The 18,034-nt window shown below is 50.0% G+C and overlaps 1 protein-coding gene across 1 annotated transcript in view; it reads right to left on the bottom strand.

The window, feature by feature from the left end:
* KIFC2 (kinesin family member C2) overlaps window positions 1–18,034 on the bottom strand; it is a 46,125-nt gene that overhangs the window by 10,317 nt on the left and 17,774 nt on the right. The window contains 7 exon segments of the mRNA XM_063129946.1: window positions 5,724–5,835; window positions 7,878–8,008; window positions 8,560–8,707; window positions 9,241–9,414; window positions 12,070–12,267; window positions 15,599–15,736; window positions 16,220–16,285. Of these exon segments, the coding sequence (XP_062986016.1) occupies window positions 5,724–5,835; window positions 7,878–8,008; window positions 8,560–8,707; window positions 9,241–9,414; window positions 12,070–12,267; window positions 15,599–15,736; window positions 16,220–16,285 (967 nt within the window).

The raw sequence follows: 18,034 nt of genomic DNA, 5'->3' as shown, positions 1-18,034 counted from the left end.
CCCCCCGGGGACCCTCCCTCCACACGCACCCCAGAAACTGCAAGACAGCCGTTTCCAAGGCAAGACATCATTCATTTTACTCTCTCGCTTCTGCACTATTCTCATGTCACTACAGAGTTCAGAATGGAGCTATTTTGCTACTAAAAAGGGAAATGAGAGAGTCAATTAGTCATTCAATCCTTTCCTCTTCCTTTTGGGAGCAGAGGCAGGACCTGGGGAAAGGGAGGGAGGCTGCTCAAGGGGCAATTAAGCAGCTCCCCGGCCACCACCGGCCCTCACCAGGAAACCATCAAAGAGGAAACTTTTAATCTGCGTTGCTGGGAAGCCGGGCGAAGGAGGACTTCGGTCCGACAGAACGGTTTAGGAAGATGTCCAAATAACTGCAGAAAAGCAATGGCTCAGCAGCGCTAAAGGGATCTAGTGCAGAAGCAACCTGGCTGAGCCACCAGTTTGATCCCGTGGAACCACTTGCCACTTGCAAGATTTTTCCAGCACAGCAGCACTGCCTGGAACATCTATCCTGGCAATTTAGCAGGCTGTAGGGGGGGGGGGGGGAGAGCAGGGCCATTCCACCAGCCCTGCTAAAAGAGTGGTTTTCCCCCCCTCTTCCCTCCTCATCCCATTTTCCTTGTGAGCTGTGCTTTTTGAAAATGGTATGTCTGCAGGCAGCAATTGTCTTACTTTACTGATGGCATGTAAGATGTTCCGGGAACATTTTTGACTGAGGATTAGGATAAAATTACTTTAAACAAACAAATCTACATCACTGAAAGAATCACTGGCCATTGAGGAATCCCTTCTGGGCAACTATGATTGTGAGGGAAATGTTCTCAGTGGAATTTTCCATTCAGAACTAGGATGACCATATGAAAAGGAGGACAGGGCTCCTGGATCTTTAACAGCTGCATAGAAAAGGGAATTTCAGCAGATGTCATTTGTATATATGGAGAACCTGGTAAAATTCCCCTCTTCATCACCACAGTTAAAGCTGCAGGAGCTATACTTAGGGTGACCATATAGAAATCATAAAATCATAGAATAGCAGAGTTGGAAGGGGCCTACAAGGCCATCTAGTCCAACCCCCTGCTCAATGCAGGAATCCACCCTAAAGCATCCCTGACAGATGGTTGTCCAGCTGCCACTTGAAGGCCTCGAGTGTGGGAGAGCCCACAACCTCCCTGGGTAACTGATTCCATTGTCGTACTGCTCTAACAGTCAGGAAGTTTTTCCTGATGTCCAGCTGGAATCTGGCTTCCTTTAACTTGAGCCCGTAATTCCGTGTCCTGCACTCTGGGAGGATCGAGAATACCATCTATCCTCCCAGAGGGGCCAGATATACTAGAGTGACCAGATTTAAAAGAGGGCAGGGCACCTGCAGCTTTAACTGTTGTGACAAAGAGGGAATTTCACCAGGTTCCCCATATATACAAATGACACCTGCTGAAATTCCCTTTTCTATGCAACTGTTAAAGATTCAGGAGCCCTGTCCTCCTTTTCATATGGTCATCCTAGTTCTGAATGGAAAATTCAGAAAATTCCCACCATTTCCACGTTTTTTGGAACGTGCTGCCTCTTACATCTCAGAGTCCTGGCCCGAGAGTGCACGAGGCATTTCAGCAGTCAGCCCCATTCACCCTGGCCAAAGAGCATGGCCCACGGCCCCACCCATTCCCCCGGCCAACGTGGCAGGATCTGGAGGGAAGAAGACAAAGAACAGCTGCTAGGGGGCCCACGGGGATCACGCCCAAGCCACACCAATCCAGCCCTCTGGAGCAGGGGTGGGCAACGCGTGGCCTGCCAGATGTTTTGGCCTACAACTCCCATCATCCCACACCATTGGCTCTCCTGGCTAGGGCTGTAGGCCAAAACGTCTGGGGGGGCACACGCTGCTGCCCGTTGCTCCGGTGCCTTCAAAATGGCAGCCCCATTTGGGGAAGGTGTTCCGTCTACAAGGAACGGCAGCAGCCGCGCACCTTGAAACTGGTGGTGGGGTGGAGGCTGGACCCCTCCATTAGCGGGGTCACAAGAGGTCATGTCCCCTCCCCTCAGCTTCCCTCCACCACCACCCCCAGCTTGGCTATAATCCACTCAGCAGGGGCAATGAAGAAAAGAACAGTGGGGTAATCCCAAATAGCCTGAGCACTGATTAGGTTTGCCAAAGGCCTTCGCCCCGAAAGGCCTATTCGCTTTACAAAAGCCGCGTCTATCTTGCCGCATGCGTGGACTCTCCGTGGAGGGGTGGCCATGGAGAGTGCAAACACTCCCAAGTTGCCAGCTCATCACTGGTTGCAATGGATCCTGGGGCAGCCCTCTCAGGGAGCACAGGGCAGCCAGATAGGCTGGGACATGTCTTTGGTTGGGACCCCAGCAAGGAGGAGTCCAGGGGGTATCAGGAAGGGGGTCGCTGGCACAATTCTGTGAAATGGGAGGGAGGGAGCAGGACTTGCGTTGTTATTGTCGTCATAATGACGGCACAGTCACCAACCAATAGATGCTTGTGGCACTAGGACGGCCACCATCCACACAGCTCTGGTGTTCTCGCTGGTCATGCTCAGCAGAGGGAAAATCCCATTTGCTAGGGCATTGAGCAGGGGGTTGGACTCATAGAATCATAGAATAGCAGAGTTGGAAGGGGCCTACAAGGCCATCTAGTCCAACCCCCTGCTCAATGCAGGAATCCACCCTAAAGCATCCCTGACAGAGGGTTGTCCAGCTGCCTCTTGAAGGCCCCGAGTGTGGGAGAGCCCACAACCTCCCTAGGTAACTGATTCCACCGTCGCACTGTTCTAACAGTCAGGAAGTTTTTCCTGATGTCCAGCCGGAATCTGGCTTCCTTTAACTTGAGCCCGTTATTCCGTGTCCTGCACTCTGGGAGGATCGAGAAATGATCCTGGCCCTCCTCTGTGGGACATCCTTTTAAGTATTTGAAGAGTGCTCTCATGTCTCCCCTCCATCTTCTCTTCTCCAGGCTAAACATGCCCAGTTCTTTCAGTCTCTCTTCATAGGGCTTTGTTTCTAGACCCCTGATCATCCTGAATGCCCTCCTCTGAACACTCAATGGCCTTTTAGGCCCCTTCCAAGTCTGTTATTCTATGATTCTATGAAAGGAGGACCGGGCTCCTGTATCTTTAACAATTGTGTAGAAAAGGGAGTTTCAGCAGTTGTCATTTATTATTATTATTATTATTATTATTATTATTATTATTTATTTATTTATTTATTTATATAGCACCATCAATGTACATGGTGCTGTACAGATAACACAGTAAATAGCAAGACCCTGCCGCATAGGCTTACAATCTAATAAGTTGTAGTAAACAATAAAGAGGGAAGGAGAATGCAAACAGGCACAGGGAAGTGTAAACAGGCACCGGGTAGGGTGAAGCTAACAGTATAGAGTCAGAACAAACTCAATATTTGAAGGCTATAGGGAAAAGAAAAGTTTTTAGCTGAGTTTTAAAAGCAGTGATTGAGTTTGTAGTTCTCAAGTGTTCTGGAAGAGCGTTCCAGGCGTAAGGGGCAGCAGAAGAAAAAGGACGAAGCCGAGTAAGGGAAGTGGAGGTCCTTGGGCAGGCGAGAAGCATGGCATCAGAGGAGCGGAGAGCACGAGCGGGGCGATAGTGTGAGATGAGAGAGGAGAGATAGGCAGGAGCTAGACCGTGAAGAGCTTTGAAGGTCAGCAGGAGAAGTTTATATTGGATTCTGGAGTGAATTGGAAGCCAATGAAGAGATTTCAGAAGTGGAGTGACATGGTCAGAGCAGCGGGCCAAGAAGATGATCTTAGCGGCAGAGTGGTGGACAGAGACCAGCGGACTGATGTGAGACGAAGGAAGGCCAGAGAGAAGAAGGTTGCAGTAGTCCAACCGAGAGATAACCAGTGCGTGAACGAGAGTCTTGGCAGAAGAGACAGACAAAAATGGTCGAATCCTGGCAATATTATACAGGAAGAAACGACAGGATTTAGCTACTGCCTCGATGTGAGGAGTAAAGGAGAGCGAGGAGTCAAATATAAAGCCAAGACTACGAGCTTCCTTGACCGGAGTAAGCGTGACATCGTTCACAGTAAGAGAGAATGAGAGGTGAGGAGAAGGTTTAGGAGGAAAAACAAGCAATTCAGTCTTTGCCATGTTAAGTTTCAAACAACGATGAAGCAGCCAGGCTGAGATATCTGAAAGACATGCCGAGATACGATCGTGAACATCTGGAGAAAGTTCCGGAGATGAGAGATATAATTGTGTATCATCGGCATACAGGTGATATTGGAGGCCGTGAGATTGAATAAGCTTACCCAAGGGCAGCATGTATAGAGAGAACAGCAACGGGCCAAGCACCGAGCCTTGCGGAACCCCTACTGAAAGGGGAAAAGAGGAGGACGAGCTGCTGTTAGCCGACACGCTGAAAGAGCGACCCTCTAGATAGGAGGCGAACCAGTTATAGACAGAGCCACAGAGTCCAAGGTCATGGAGGGAATCTAAGAGAAGATCGTGATCAACCGTGTCAAAGGCTGCGGTTAGATCAAGGAGAATAAGAACGGAATAATGGCCTTTAGACTTGGCAGTAAGAAGATCATTGGTGATCTTGGTAAAGGGTTGTTTCAGTGGAATGCAAAGGACGGAAACCAGATTGAAAGGGATCCAGAGCAGAGTTATTAGAGAGAAAGTCAAGACAATGAGAGTAGACCAGACGTTCCAGGATCTTTGAGACAAAGGGCAAGAGAGAGACAGGTCGGTAGTTAGACAGGGATAGTCGATCAAGAGTGGGTTTTTTTGAGAATGGGAGAGACTGTAGCATGTTTAAAAGCAGAAGGAAATGAACCAGAGGACAGAGAAGAATTAATGATGTGAAGCAAGGACGGGAGGATAGCGGGGATAAGATTAATAAAGACGCGAGAGGGAATCGGATCACGGGAACAAGTAGGCATGCAGCACCTGGTAAAATTCCCTCTTCATCGCCACAGTTAAAGCTGCAGGAGCCCTACCCTCTTTTGTATCTGGTTGCTCTAGTATAGGTCCTGCAACTTTAACCGCTGTGATGAAGAGGAAATTTCACCAAGTGCTGCATGCTTCTAACAAAGCTTTTAATGGTTGAATTCACTAGGCACATTGTTTTAACTGTTTTAATAGTTTTACTGCTTTTAAATTATATATTGTTTTAACTTGGTTTATGGTTTAATTTGTTTATAGCTGTGTATATTTACTGTTTTTATACTATATGCTTTTATTTGTATGTCACCCTGAGATCTTATTGATATAGGGCGGAGATATAAATGTTTTAAATAAATAAATAAACAAATAAACAAATGCATGCAAAGGACACCTGTTGAAATTCCCTTTTCTACACAACTGTTAAAGATACAGGAGCCCTGTTCTCCTTTTCGTATGGTCACCCTACCATTTGCCCAGAAATTTTGGGTTCCAGTTTGAGAACTGAGCCAATGCAATTCCACCAAAGCCAAGATACTAATGGGTGTGGGTGTGTTTCCTTTTGGGTGATATTTCACTGGTTTGATTGTGGTTTATCTTTAATCTGTCTTCATGTCTGTCACCCTAAGAGCTTTTGGCTATGAGGTGACTCATTAGCTGAATGAATTAAAATTGCCAGGGAATCAGTGCACCAGGTGAGTGACCACAGCACCTTCCACGCACAGAAGAAGTCTCACCTGGAAAGGTCTCCTCCCAGAGCCACCTGCCCACCACCACCACCACCTATGGAACTGGGAGTACCTTTCAACTCCAACAGCTGGTCGTGGTATTTCTTGCGAAGCTGCATCTCCCGCAGGTAACGCTCCTGCAGCGAATGGTTGGCGTGCGACGCCTCGCTGATGGCCGAGCGCATCTGGGACGGGGGAAAGAGATCCAGTTTGGGGGGAGGGCAACAGTTTTCCAAGTCCCCCCACCCAGTTGCTGAGCTCCTGGGGAGCAGAAGCAAGCCACGGCCACGGCACGCTTTTCCACAGGGTGCTGGTTTCCCCCCTGCCTCCCCTCTCCCGTCTTTTCTCTCAAAAGAATATCAGAAGAGCCCTGATGCTGGATCAGACCGAGGGTCCATCTAGTCCAGCACTCTGTTCACACAGGGGCCAACCAGCCTTTGGCCAGGGACCAAACAGGCAGCACATGGTGAAACAGCAGCCTCCCACCCATGTTCCCCAGCAACTGGTGTATATGGGCGCTCCCATGGAGGGCCAAATCCTGCCCACGAGCTGCCGCCTAGCATCACACCCTCCTCGCCCAGTGTGCTAAAAACATGGCTGCCCCACGCAAGCACTGGTTCTGCCCCGTGGCCAGCTGCTCACCACTAGGTCAAAGCGCAGGGCAAGGGAGGGAAGGCGTAACTAGCCCAAACACCAGAATCCCAGCTTATTTATTTATTGCATTTCTATCCTGCCTTTTTTCCTCCAAGGAACCCAAGGCGGCGAACATAATCCTCCTCCTCTCCATTTTATCCTCACAACACCAACCCTGTGAGGTAGGTTGGGCTGAGAGTCTGGGACTGGCCCAAAGTCACCCAGTGGGCTTCCATGGCCGAGTGCGGATCTCCTGACTCTCAGTCCAACGCTCTAGCCACTACACCACACTGGCCCAGTGGCTTCTGCCAGGCGCACCGTCCAGCACACAAGAAGAGACCTGCTGGATTAGCCCAAAGAGGCCTATTTGGTCCAACGTTCCCTTTAAACAGCTCTTCCACACTTTTAGCATGCTTTTAGGATGCTTTAGGATGTTTTTAACAGTGTATACCATGTCTTTAATCAGTACTTTATGTATTTTATGTTTGCTGTTGTTCCCCGCCTCGATCCAATCGGAGAGGCGGGTAAGAAATATATTATTATTATTATAATTATAATTATTATTATTCCAGTGCGGAACCCACAAGTAGGATGGACTAGGGTGGATTCCTGCACTGAGCAGAGGGTTGGACTCAATGGCCTTGTAGGCCCCTTCCAACTCTGCTATTCTATGATTCTATGACTCAAGTGCAATCTCACCCTCCCATCTGTATTGTCCCGCAACTGGTATACAAAGGCAGACTATTTATTTTCTCAGCATTTTAACAGTCTATCAACCTAATTTTAGCTTTGCTCTTTTAAGTTTGTATTTTAAACAACATGGAGATTCATTGAAAAACCACAGCCTATCCCTTCTTTATTTTCCATCTCCTGTTCTCCCTGAAATGTTTTCAAATGACCTCCTTAACCTATTCACTGCTTTTAATAGCCCAGTGTTATTCATTTTCTTTTTGCTATCTTGTCTTTTGTGCAACTTCTTTTGGTTTCTGTATTGTAAACCACTAAATGTTTTCGTTACAGCTTAACAAAATAATGGGAAATTTAACACAAGACTTGTAGAATAATTACACTGATTGTTGTTGTTTTGACAAGTTATGGGATACTTGAGTGGCAAAAAGTTCCCATTGTGATGTGGGTTGAGGGTTTTTCATGGAAATTGTTTTATGTTTTATTGTAAAGCGCCACAATGCCAGAAAGGGCGAGGTGGCGCTATAAAAATGTTTTTAGATAAATAAAGGAATAAATAAATCTGCATTAATTTCTGCATTGCTGCTCAATTTTATCTTGGCTGTGTTTTTATGTTATGCTTTTATACAGTTTGTTTTATATTTTGAATGGTTTTTTATGGTTTTGATTTTTGTAAATCGCCCAGAGAGCTTCGGCTACTGGGCGGTATAAAAAAATGCAATAAATAAATACTGCTTCTGATCTTGGAGGAAATGTGCAGCTGTCACGGCTAGTGGCCACAGATGGTCTTAGGATGAATTTGCCTAATCCCCCTGAAAAGCCTTGCTGCTGGCCATCGCGGCATCTTGTGGTAGCGAATTCCCCCGTTCCGCTGGGCGAAGGGGTCCCTCCCTGCAACGGGTCTCACCTGCCGCCTCGCCTCGCTGAGTGCAGCTTCGTAGCAGTCGGCAAAATTGCGCACCTGCCCCCGCAGGCTGCCGTAGTCAGATTTCAGGCCCCTGAGGAGAGGCTGGAGGGCGCCCAGGCGCTGCTGCACGCCTGGAGGGGAGAAGCAGAGAAGAGGACCGTGCAGTTGTTACTCTCCTCGTAGCCCACCTGCTCTTCATCTGGGAAACAGAGCGTATTAGCCTCACAACAGCCCTGTGATGTAGCTCATCTGGGGAGCAGAGTGCATCAGCCTCACAACAGCCCTGTGATGTAGCTCATCTGGGGAGCAGAGTGCATCAGCCTTACAACAGCCCTGTGATGTAGCTCATCTGGGGAGCAGAGTGCATCAGCCTCACAACAGCCCTGTGATGTAGCTCATCTGGGGAGCAGAGTGCATCAGCCTCACAACAGCCCTGTGATGTAGCTCAGGCCGAGGCAGGAGGGCTTGCCCGAGGCCATGCAGTGCAGGGCACCAATCCTAGATTTCCAAGACCCAAACCCTCCTCGCATCTAAAACAACCAGATGCACCCTGAGCACCAGATGTCCTGGCTCAGCCAATGCTGGGAAATGTAACCACAGGTACCAGTTCTCTCTCTCTCTCTCTCTCTCTCTCTGGGGGCTTCTGGGACCCTTCTCAGTTCCAGATCTTGCTGGCCCCTACCTGCCAGCTGCTCGCGCAGGTGCTGCAGGTGTTGCTCGGAGCACTGAGAGGCCTCCCGGACGGCCTCTTCCTTCCGCGCCTCCAGCTGTTTGATCTCAGACAGCAGCTCCTGGTGCAGCCCAGCGATCTCGGACTCGTAGGCAGAGATCTGACAGGGAAAGACCTTGCATCAGAAGGGGTTGGGTGGGCGTTGGGACTGCGCAGCAGGAGCCGGCTAAAAACCCAACTGAGGAGCCTTTTTCTGAGAGGAGTCACTGATAGACAGGGGAGGGCTCGCACCCCCACCCCACCCCCACGCTGACACCCCTCTCCCCTTCGAATATCACCCCTCCTCCCCTGCAGGCAGGCTTTGCAGCCGAAGGCTGAATTTTCAAAGGGGGGCATTTTCGGAACAGGGGCACGTGCAGGTCTGAGGGTGTGAGTGAGAAAGAGAGAGTGCAGGGGAGTGTGTGAACGGGGTCTGCACAAGCACCCTGGGTTGCCACAGGGCATGGCTCCTGCCCATTTTGAGAGCGGCCTGCCCTGTGCTGGCATGTGGCCAACGCTGTGCTTGTCAGGAGACTATTCCGCCTTCAGGGGAAAACTGTTCCCCGCCCCTCCTCTAAAGAATCAGGGCCTGTCGTTATTCAGCCTAGGAACGGTCCACCTTGCTGGCCTAACTCAAACCCGGGCCCGTCTTACCTTGTGCCTCAGGCCGACGGTCACCTCCTCAGAGATGTGCAGCTGCTCTGTCAGCTGCTGGCACCGCTCGTCCTGCCAGGAGAGCTGTTCCGTCAGGGCCCGGTTCCGTGCCTCCGCTTCCTCCAGGGATTGCAGGGTCTGCGGGGCGTCCACTTCCACCGTCTTGGTGATGTACTGAGAGGGGAAAGGCCAACCGGCCAAGCCACGGGGGGCGTTACCGCCTTGCGCCACGTTCATCCCAGACCACCAGGGCGAGTGGCCAGGGACCGACACGTGTGGAATTATGTCCTGGCCCCATCAGGGTCAGCGGTGGAAAGGTGGATCTCTTTAGGCCTTTCCACTCGCGATGCAGGGCAAAGCCACGCCTGACCCCCGGGGCGGACGCTTGAGAGTCTGCGTGACTCACCAACTCTCCTTGGCCCCCAGTGCCACGCACACGTTCTATTTTCAAGTGTACACTCAAAACATCATTCTGGAAACCAGGTGTGTCCTTTTTCTCTCTGGCATCCTGGCGATACAGAGAGGCACCTTCCTCCTCAGGTTCTAGCTTCCAAACCTGAGGCCGTGGGGGTGTCAGGCACAGGCCTGGCCTGCACACCACAACTCAGCTCAGCTGGTGAGGGTGTGTGGACAGGAGGGGAAAAAACTATGGAAAACCCGGGCAAATCTACAAGAGCAACCTTTCCCAATCTGGTGCCCTCCAGATGTTTTGAACATCAACTCCCATCGTTCTCAGCCAGCGTGGCCAATGGAACGACGGGAGTTGTAGTCCAATGCATCTACATGGGGCCAGGTTGTGGAAGACTGTACAAGAGCCACCCAAGGTCAGAGCAGGACATGACAAGGAACAAAGCTCACTTCCTGGGCAAAGAACCCCCAAGGATGGAAGCTGAACTAACCTGTCCGCCCGTCTGCCTCCCAATCCACTTCCAACCTTCATTCCACAAGCAGCTGCCCCATCTTACTGCCTCTGGGACAAACCGTCTAATGACAGGTGTAATTGTTCCTGATGCTACAGGCCAACGGTCAAACTAAACCGGATATGGATCTCTGCATTTTTTAAATTCCCCTAACTACCAATCTCTGGCAGCTGCTTTGAAGATCAGCAGGGGGGCGGAGGGGGCTCACCCTCCCCTCTGAGCCATTTCCTCAATTTAAACCCCCGTCCCGTCCCGTCCCCACCCCAAAGAGGAGTGAATTCTAAGATCCAGCAGGACACACTTTATGCAGCGGGAAAAGTATTGTGCCAGGGAAACGATGATTTTGTCCAGCTGAGTATCTAGGGCAGCCTTCCTCAACCTGGGGCGCTCCAGATGTGTTGGACTGCATCTCCCAGAATGCAGGGCATTCTGGGAGATGCAGTCCAACACATCTGGAGCGCCCCAGGTTGAGGAAGGCTGTCCTAGCTAGTTCACTGCAGGCAGTACAGTCACCAAATTCAGGGTGACCGCACTGAGCTGGGTGCCCCCTTCACCTCGATTCTGAGGGCAAGTGGCCAGCTTGCCCATCGCTAAGGACAGCCCTGAGTAGCACACAGCCATCAGGACTAGAAGCCATTGATAGTCTGGGGCATTCTGGGAGATGCAGTCCAACACATCTGGAGCGCCCCAGGTTGAGGAAGGCGGATCTAGAGCTTAATAAGGAGCTAATTTTTGTAAACCGCCCAGAGAGCTTCAGCTATTGGGTGGTATAAAAATGCATTAAATAAATAAATAAATAAAAGTTTCTTTTTTTTAAAAAAAAAAGGAAGAGAGAGAGAGAGAAAGCTAAAGAGATCTAGAAACTAAAGGCGAATGCTGCTTCCTTTGCAGCTTCAGAACCTTATACTAATAGTAGTATAATTAGTACATTTGGGGCGGGGGGGGAAAGCCTCCCTTTAACTCTCCCCTACTTTGCAAGGTGCCTCCATCTTTCTCCCTTCTTCTATCATCTTATTTATTTATTTATTTTATTACATTTATATACTGCCCCACAGCCGAAGCTCTCCGGGCGTTTCACAAAAGCTAAAAACAGTAAACATTAAAAGTATACAAAATTTAAAAACCATCAGAGACATAAAAACAACAGTATAAAAACAGCAGCATCCATTTAAAACAACCGTTCTGGGGGCCATTAAGAACAAACTTAGCATTGTTCAATGCCGCTAAATGCCTGGGAGAAGAGGAAAGTCTTGACCTGGCGCCTGAAAGATAACAATGTTGGTGCCAGGCGAGCCTCGTCGGGGAGATCATTCCACAGTCGGGGGGCCACCACAGAAAAGGCCCTATCCCTTGTTGCCATCATTCCTTCCTTGGAAATGTTCCAGGAAGCTGCTCTTGCAGTTGGGGCTGGGTGGAGGGAGGGAGGGAACATATCTTATAGCCAAAATGACACTAAGTTAGAACACTTAATGACACCTTAACATTCAGCACCTGTTTTTCCCTGGAAGGCAAGATTTCTCTTTCAGTAAAGCCAGCCTGGGCCCCCAGATCCAGTCAGAGACTTCTGCTGTGGGAAGTGAAGGGGGGGGTTCATTGACCTTTTCACTTCCAACTGCATTGACAATTTGGATCAGGGCCCCAGTACCTGCTCTTCGCAGCTCCCATCTACTCCTATGAGAGCCTTCCTTCCACCCGTGCAAACAGCAGGGCCCGATTGGCACCACGGCAGGTGGCAAGAGGTTAAAGCCCCTCCAGATCCCCATGTCGGCTACGGGTGAAAGGAAAACCTGTCCTGCAATTTGGCCCCAAGAATCAGCCCTGTTCTGAAGGTGCTTCTGCTTCGGCTGCCCGCCCAGGTGAGCTGTGCCTGCCCTCTGGTGGCCGCAAGGGGGAGGGCAGCAGCACCCACCTGCACTTCCGGAGGCTGGCTCTTCTGGGCCTCCAGGGCGAGTTGGAGACCCCGCAGGCGTTCGTCCAGGTGCTGCACCTCCTCCTCCTTGCGCCACTGCAGCCGGTCCATCTGCCCCTCCAGGCCCATCAGCTCCTCCACCTTCTGCTGCAGGGTGGCCTCCAGCTGCTGCACTTTGCCGCGCAGGTCCTCGTTCTCCTGAGGAGAGCATGAAGGTTACTCCAAGCCCACCCCTGCCTTCTGGGCGGGCTCAATGCTTGCTTGCTTCATAGAATCATAGAATAGCAGAGTTGGAAGGGGCCTACAAGGCCATCGAGTCCAACCCCCTGCTCAAGGCAGGAATTCACCCTAAAGCATCTCTGACAGAGGGTTGTCCAGCTGCCTCTTGAAGGCCTCGAGTGTGGGAGAGCCCACAACCTTCCTAGGTCACTGGTTCCACTGTCGTACTGCTCTAACAGTCAGGAAGTTTTTCCTGATGTCCAGCCGGAATCTGGCTTCCTGTAACTTATTTGCCTGCGGCTTTCGATAGTCCACCTTTTCCTTCAAGGAGCCCAAGGTGGCTTGCATGATCCTCCTCTTCCTACTCTCCGTTTCATACTCACAACAACAACCAGAACTATGGAGCCCAAAACTGTATTGTGTCCAGTTCTGGGCTCCACACTTCAAGAAGGACGCAGACAAGCTGCAGCGTGTTCAGAGGAGGGCAACCAGGATGATCAGGGGTCTGGAAACAAAGCCCTATGAAGAGAGACTGAAGGAACTGGGCATGTTGAGCCTGGAGAAGAGAAGATTGAGGAGAGCACTCTTCAAATACTTCAAAGGTTGTCACACAGAGGAGGGCCAGGATCCCTTCTCGATCCTCCCAGAGTGCAGGACACGGAATAACGGGCTCAAGTTAAAGGAAGCCAGATTCCGTCTGGACATCAGGAAAAACTTCCTTACTGTTAGAGCAGTATGACAATGGAACCAGTTACCTAGGGAAGTGGTGGCCTCTCCCACACTATAGGCCTTCGAGAGGCAGCTGGATGCTTTAAGGTGGATTCCTGCATTGAGCAGGGGGTTGGTCTTTATGGCCTTATAGGCCCCTTCCAACTCTACTATTCTATGATTCTATGAACCCTGTGAGGTAGGTTAGGCTGAGAATCAGTGAGCTTCACAGCTGAGTGGGGACTAGAACCTGGAGAGTCCAAGACTCTCACCACTACACCACATGGTCTCAATGTTGCCCTCTGCTAGCGGTTTTGCATGGCCCTGTGACGCCTTTCCACCCAGGCACTCTCCAAATGTGACTATTTAAATTGTTTTTGCTGCTTTTAAATTATATGTTGGCTTTAACTTGATTAATGGTTCAATTTGTTTTTAGTCGTGTATATCTAGTGTTTTATATTGTATGGTTTTATCTGTACGCCGCCCTGAGATCCTAGTGATATAGGCCGGGATACAAAAGTTTTAAATAAATAAATAAAATAATGTGTTGGACTGCAATGCCTATCATATGGCTGCAAATGATGGGAGTTGCAGTCCAACACATCTAGAAGGCACCAGGGTAAGGAAACTGTCCTCATTTTTCTGCGGTAGATTTACACTAATGCAGTTTGGAGCCTAACATGTGTGAACTTGGCCACAGGGCTTGCAAGGCCAGGGCACACGAGAGAGTCTGGGGAGGGCCAGGTTCAAATCCCCGATCAGCTAGAAGCTCACCCCAACTTTTGAAGGGTGGGGGAGGGAGGGGTTACATGCCCTCCAACTACTAGGTAACATTACCCAATTTGGCTTCATCAAACACCTAAAACTAACTACCAACGCTGATAATATAAATGCCTCCATGTTTCTCTGCCTCTCGAGGGACCCGAGTGTGTTCCAATCGGGACTAGTGCTAAATGTTATATTATTTTTAAAAATGACCTATCAGCCATTTCTGTTTCTAGGCCCCAGTGGCTTTCAGTGCAATTTGAAAATCTGCTTACCGTCTGACAGAGGGGTCAAATTACATGCTCTGTTATGCTAAGGAGCTACTGACTGTGAATGATGTGTTTTTCCATTTTACTTAAAAGTAAGTGCAGGGGCCCAATCTGGACTAGGACTGCAATGCAGGGCCGGGGGGGGGGGGCTTCATCCCTTCGCTCCTCGCCATGGCTCCCCCTGAAAGTCCCACCCGCCCTGGTGCAGTAGTTGGTGCTAGAAAAAAGCCACCATTTGCATCAATGGGAGCCGTTCCCCCCAAACCCACCCAATACTAACTGCCATGCAGAGCACGAGGTTCATTTTTCAGGGCTTCAAAGCAGGAAAGGAAAGAATTAAGTGTGCTGCAGTCTCGATCTGGACTAAAGGAACTTACTTTTGAGTAAACCCAAAAACACAAAGCGACTTGCATACTATAAATTCAATTTGACAGTAGTTTGAGTCATAGAATCATAGAATAGCAGAGTTGGAAGGGGCCTTCAAGGCCATCGAGTCCAACCCCCTGCTCAAGGCAGGAATCCACCCTAAAGCATCCCTGCAGAACAATTCCTGGAGTCCCTCTTAAGGGTATTTCATTCGGCAGACATTGTGCCTTTAAGATCATGCCAGATCCTCCTCACCTGCCTGATGAAGAGCTCTGGAGAATCATAGAATCATGGAATAGTAAAGTTGGAAGGGACCTATAAGGCCATCGAGTCCAACCCCCTGCTCAATGCACGAATCCACCCTGCATTCAGTACTACAAAACTACACTTAAAAATAATAGAATCATAGAATAGCAGAGTTGGAAGGGGCCTACAAGGCCATCGAGTCCAATCCTCTGCTCAAGGCAGGAATCCACCCTAAAGCATCCCTGACAGATGCTTGTCCAGCTGCCTCTTGAAGGCCTCTAGTGTGGGAGAGCCCACAACCTCCCTAGGTAACTGGTTCCATTGTCGTGCTGCTCTAACAGTCAGGAAGTTTTTCCTGATGTCCAGCTGGAATCTGGCTTCCTTTAACTTGAGCATGTTATTCCGTGTCCTGCACTCTGGGAGGATCGAGAAGAGATCCTGGCCCTCCTCTGTGGGACAACCTTTTAAGTATTTGAAGAGTGCTATCGTGTCTCCCCTCCATCTTCTCTTCTCCAGGCTAAACATGCCCAGTTCCTCCTGTGACGTTTTGGTTGGTCCTCAGAACGGTACTGTCCAACTGCTGAAGTTGACTTTTCCAAAGGGCCAAGCGTTATTTCATGCACTCTTTTCCAATGGTTACCCACATGTGTATTTTTCCTTAAGTCATTCATAACCTGCCACACTCTGCAGTGGCAGGGAGCATGTTGGAGGCCCTTTCTGCACCGGTGCCGGGTTCTGTGTCCCCAGGGAATACGGCACCTGCTTTTCCCCCAAGACAATTCCTACACGCTGAGCTGCACATTTCAAAGTGCCGACGTCTCCTCCTAATCCCAGCTGGGCCAGATCTTGCCCAAAGCCAAGGACTGGCGAAGGAGTCCTTGTGCGAAGGAGCCTCTCCCATCAGGCGCGCAGGCTGCCCTACGCAAGGAAAGAGGGGTCAGGAGGAAGGGGCTCACCTTGACCAGCAGGGCCGGGGGCTGAGCGGACACGGTGGCCAGCTGCTGCAAGAGGCCTTGGGTGATGTTCAGGCTCTGCTTCAGCCCCTCGTTTTCCACCGTCAGGTTGTGGATCCGCTTCTCTGAGTCCGTCACTCCCTGAGGGGCAAAGTAGGTCATGCCTTACCAATGGAGGCTGGTGGCTCTGATGCCAGTGGGGTGTGTGAATCTGTTCCGGGTTTTGGTCACAACCAGTCAGGACTCTAAAGGAGCATCCAAGGTGCCTTGGACGCTCCTTTAGAGTCCTGACTGGTTGTGAATGAAACCCGGAACGGATTCACACACCCCACTGGCATCGGAGCCACCAGCCTCCTCTGCTTATTCCCCGCTCTCCACAAACATCACGCCCCTCTTAAAAGGAAGGTGGGGGAGACCCAAGAGCACGGCCGTACCCAGGTCCCCCCCCGTTCACAGGCACCTCCGGGCAGCACCCTTCCCGTCTCGCTCTGCCAGCCTCCCCTGAGGGTCCCAATCCGTCGGTCCGGTATGGGTCCTCCCTCTCACGTCCTCCCTCTGCCTTTGGCTCCCCGCAAGTGGGAGGCCCAGGGGTGGGTGAGGAGGAGGGTGCCAGGCTTTCCTCACCGTGCCGACGCGAAGCCGCGCGAGCTCCTCCTCTCGCTCTTGGATCTGTTGCTTCAGCGCCTGGATCTGCCGGGAGACAAGCAGCAGGTCCGTCAGCCACTCTCCACGCTGAGCTCCAGCCAAGGGAGCCAGGGGGACCAGACAGGGCCCCACCCGGCACCTGACTCTTGAGCAGGCCTTTTCCAGCCAAGGCAGTAAGCCTGTGTGCACCAGTTGCTGGGGGCACATGGGTGGGAGGGTGCGGTTGCACCCGTGTCCTGCTTGTTCATCCCTGGCCGACGGCTGCCTGGCCACTGTGTGGACAGAGTGCTGGACTAGATGGACCCTCGGTCTGATCCAGCATCAGGGTACTTCTGATGTTCTTCTCCTGGTTTCTCTGGTAGGCACCAAATTTCCCAGCTGAGCAAAAAGGCGGAACCAGCTGCTAGCCTCAATTAAAGGCATGGAAAACCCAAGGAGGCTAGAAAAATATTTATTCTGTAAAACAACAGGCCCTCTTATGGCGTGGTATTTATTACGTTGTTACAAGGTAGCTTGTACCGTGAGCAGTACCGACTCCATTTTGAAACAACCCAAAACCCCACCTACAGACTGAGGGCATTCACAAAAGGCCTGGGTCAAGTCACCATTTCCTGATAGACTTCTTCAAATGCATTCCCCAGAGACAAAGGTAGGGGTCAAACTAAGCAGAATATGAATGCTGGATGGCAAGAGTCATACCTGGTCATACACATGCTAATGCAGCCCTGTTGCTGAACTCCAGGCTGCATCAAGTACAGCCATCATCCCAAATCACCCTCTTTTGTTCCCATCGCAAGTAGATTTTTAAATAAGATCATACAAAAACCCTCAAGTTAGGAGGGAAGAAGCAGGCTAGCTCGCTCTCTCCCTTTTGAACCAAAAACACAGAGCATTGTACACATTCCAGCTTGCGAGAGCAAGCCGCCATGAGTGAGTGCTTTGCCTGGCTGTATTATTTTCCTCTTCACCTAAGACCAAGAGCTGCAACGCTCCCCAGTTCTGCTCTGCAGCCCAAGGAAAGGTATATTGCCTTTAAAGATTCCCTCTGCTCTTTCCCCTGCTGTCTCTGTGTGTATGCAATTAAGTCTCAAAAAAATATATATTTTTCAGTCTTGAAACTGCTTCTAAGCCTCTACTTGCTCAGCTAATTTCCCCAAAACTAGCTTGTGCCTTTGTATTTGTTTCAACCTCAATAAATGTGCCATTGTGGCGTTATCCCCTTCAGTGCTGTAAGTTTCTTGAGTAAGAATCGCCTTACTTAGCCACAGACGCTCTATTGCCAATGTCAAAAGATTCCTTATAAGCGGGTGTAAGTCTCATTAGAACGTGTGCAAGTTTGTACGCGGGTCTAATGAGAGCACATCATGTAACAACATTTATATCCTGCCTATTATTCTCCTTATGGAACCCAAGGCAGTGTACATAATCATTACAAAGTGACCATATGAAAAGGAGGACAGGGCTTCTATATCTTTAACAGTTGCATAGAAAAGGGAATTTCAGCAGGTGTCCTTTGTGTATTTGGAGAACCTGGTGAAATTCCCTATCCATCACCACAGTTAAAGCTGCAGGAGCTATGCAAGAGTGACCAGATTTAAAAGAGGGCAGGGCTCCTGCAGCTTTAACTGTTGTGATGAAGAGGGAATTTCACCAGGTTCCCCATATATACAAATGACACCTGCTGAAATTCCCTTTTCAATACAACTGTTAAAATTTTTATTATTATTATTTATTATTTATTTATATAGCACCATCAATGTACATGGTGCTGTACAGAGTAAAACAATAAAATAG

Source organism: Elgaria multicarinata, chromosome 7, assembly GCF_023053635.1.
Source record: "Elgaria multicarinata webbii isolate HBS135686 ecotype San Diego chromosome 7, rElgMul1.1.pri, whole genome shotgun sequence".
In the NCBI taxonomy this organism is placed as follows: Eukaryota; Metazoa; Chordata; class Lepidosauria; order Squamata; family Anguidae; genus Elgaria; species Elgaria multicarinata.
The sequence above is the reverse complement of the archived record's forward strand: the minus strand, read 5'-3'. Positions and strand labels throughout refer to the sequence as shown.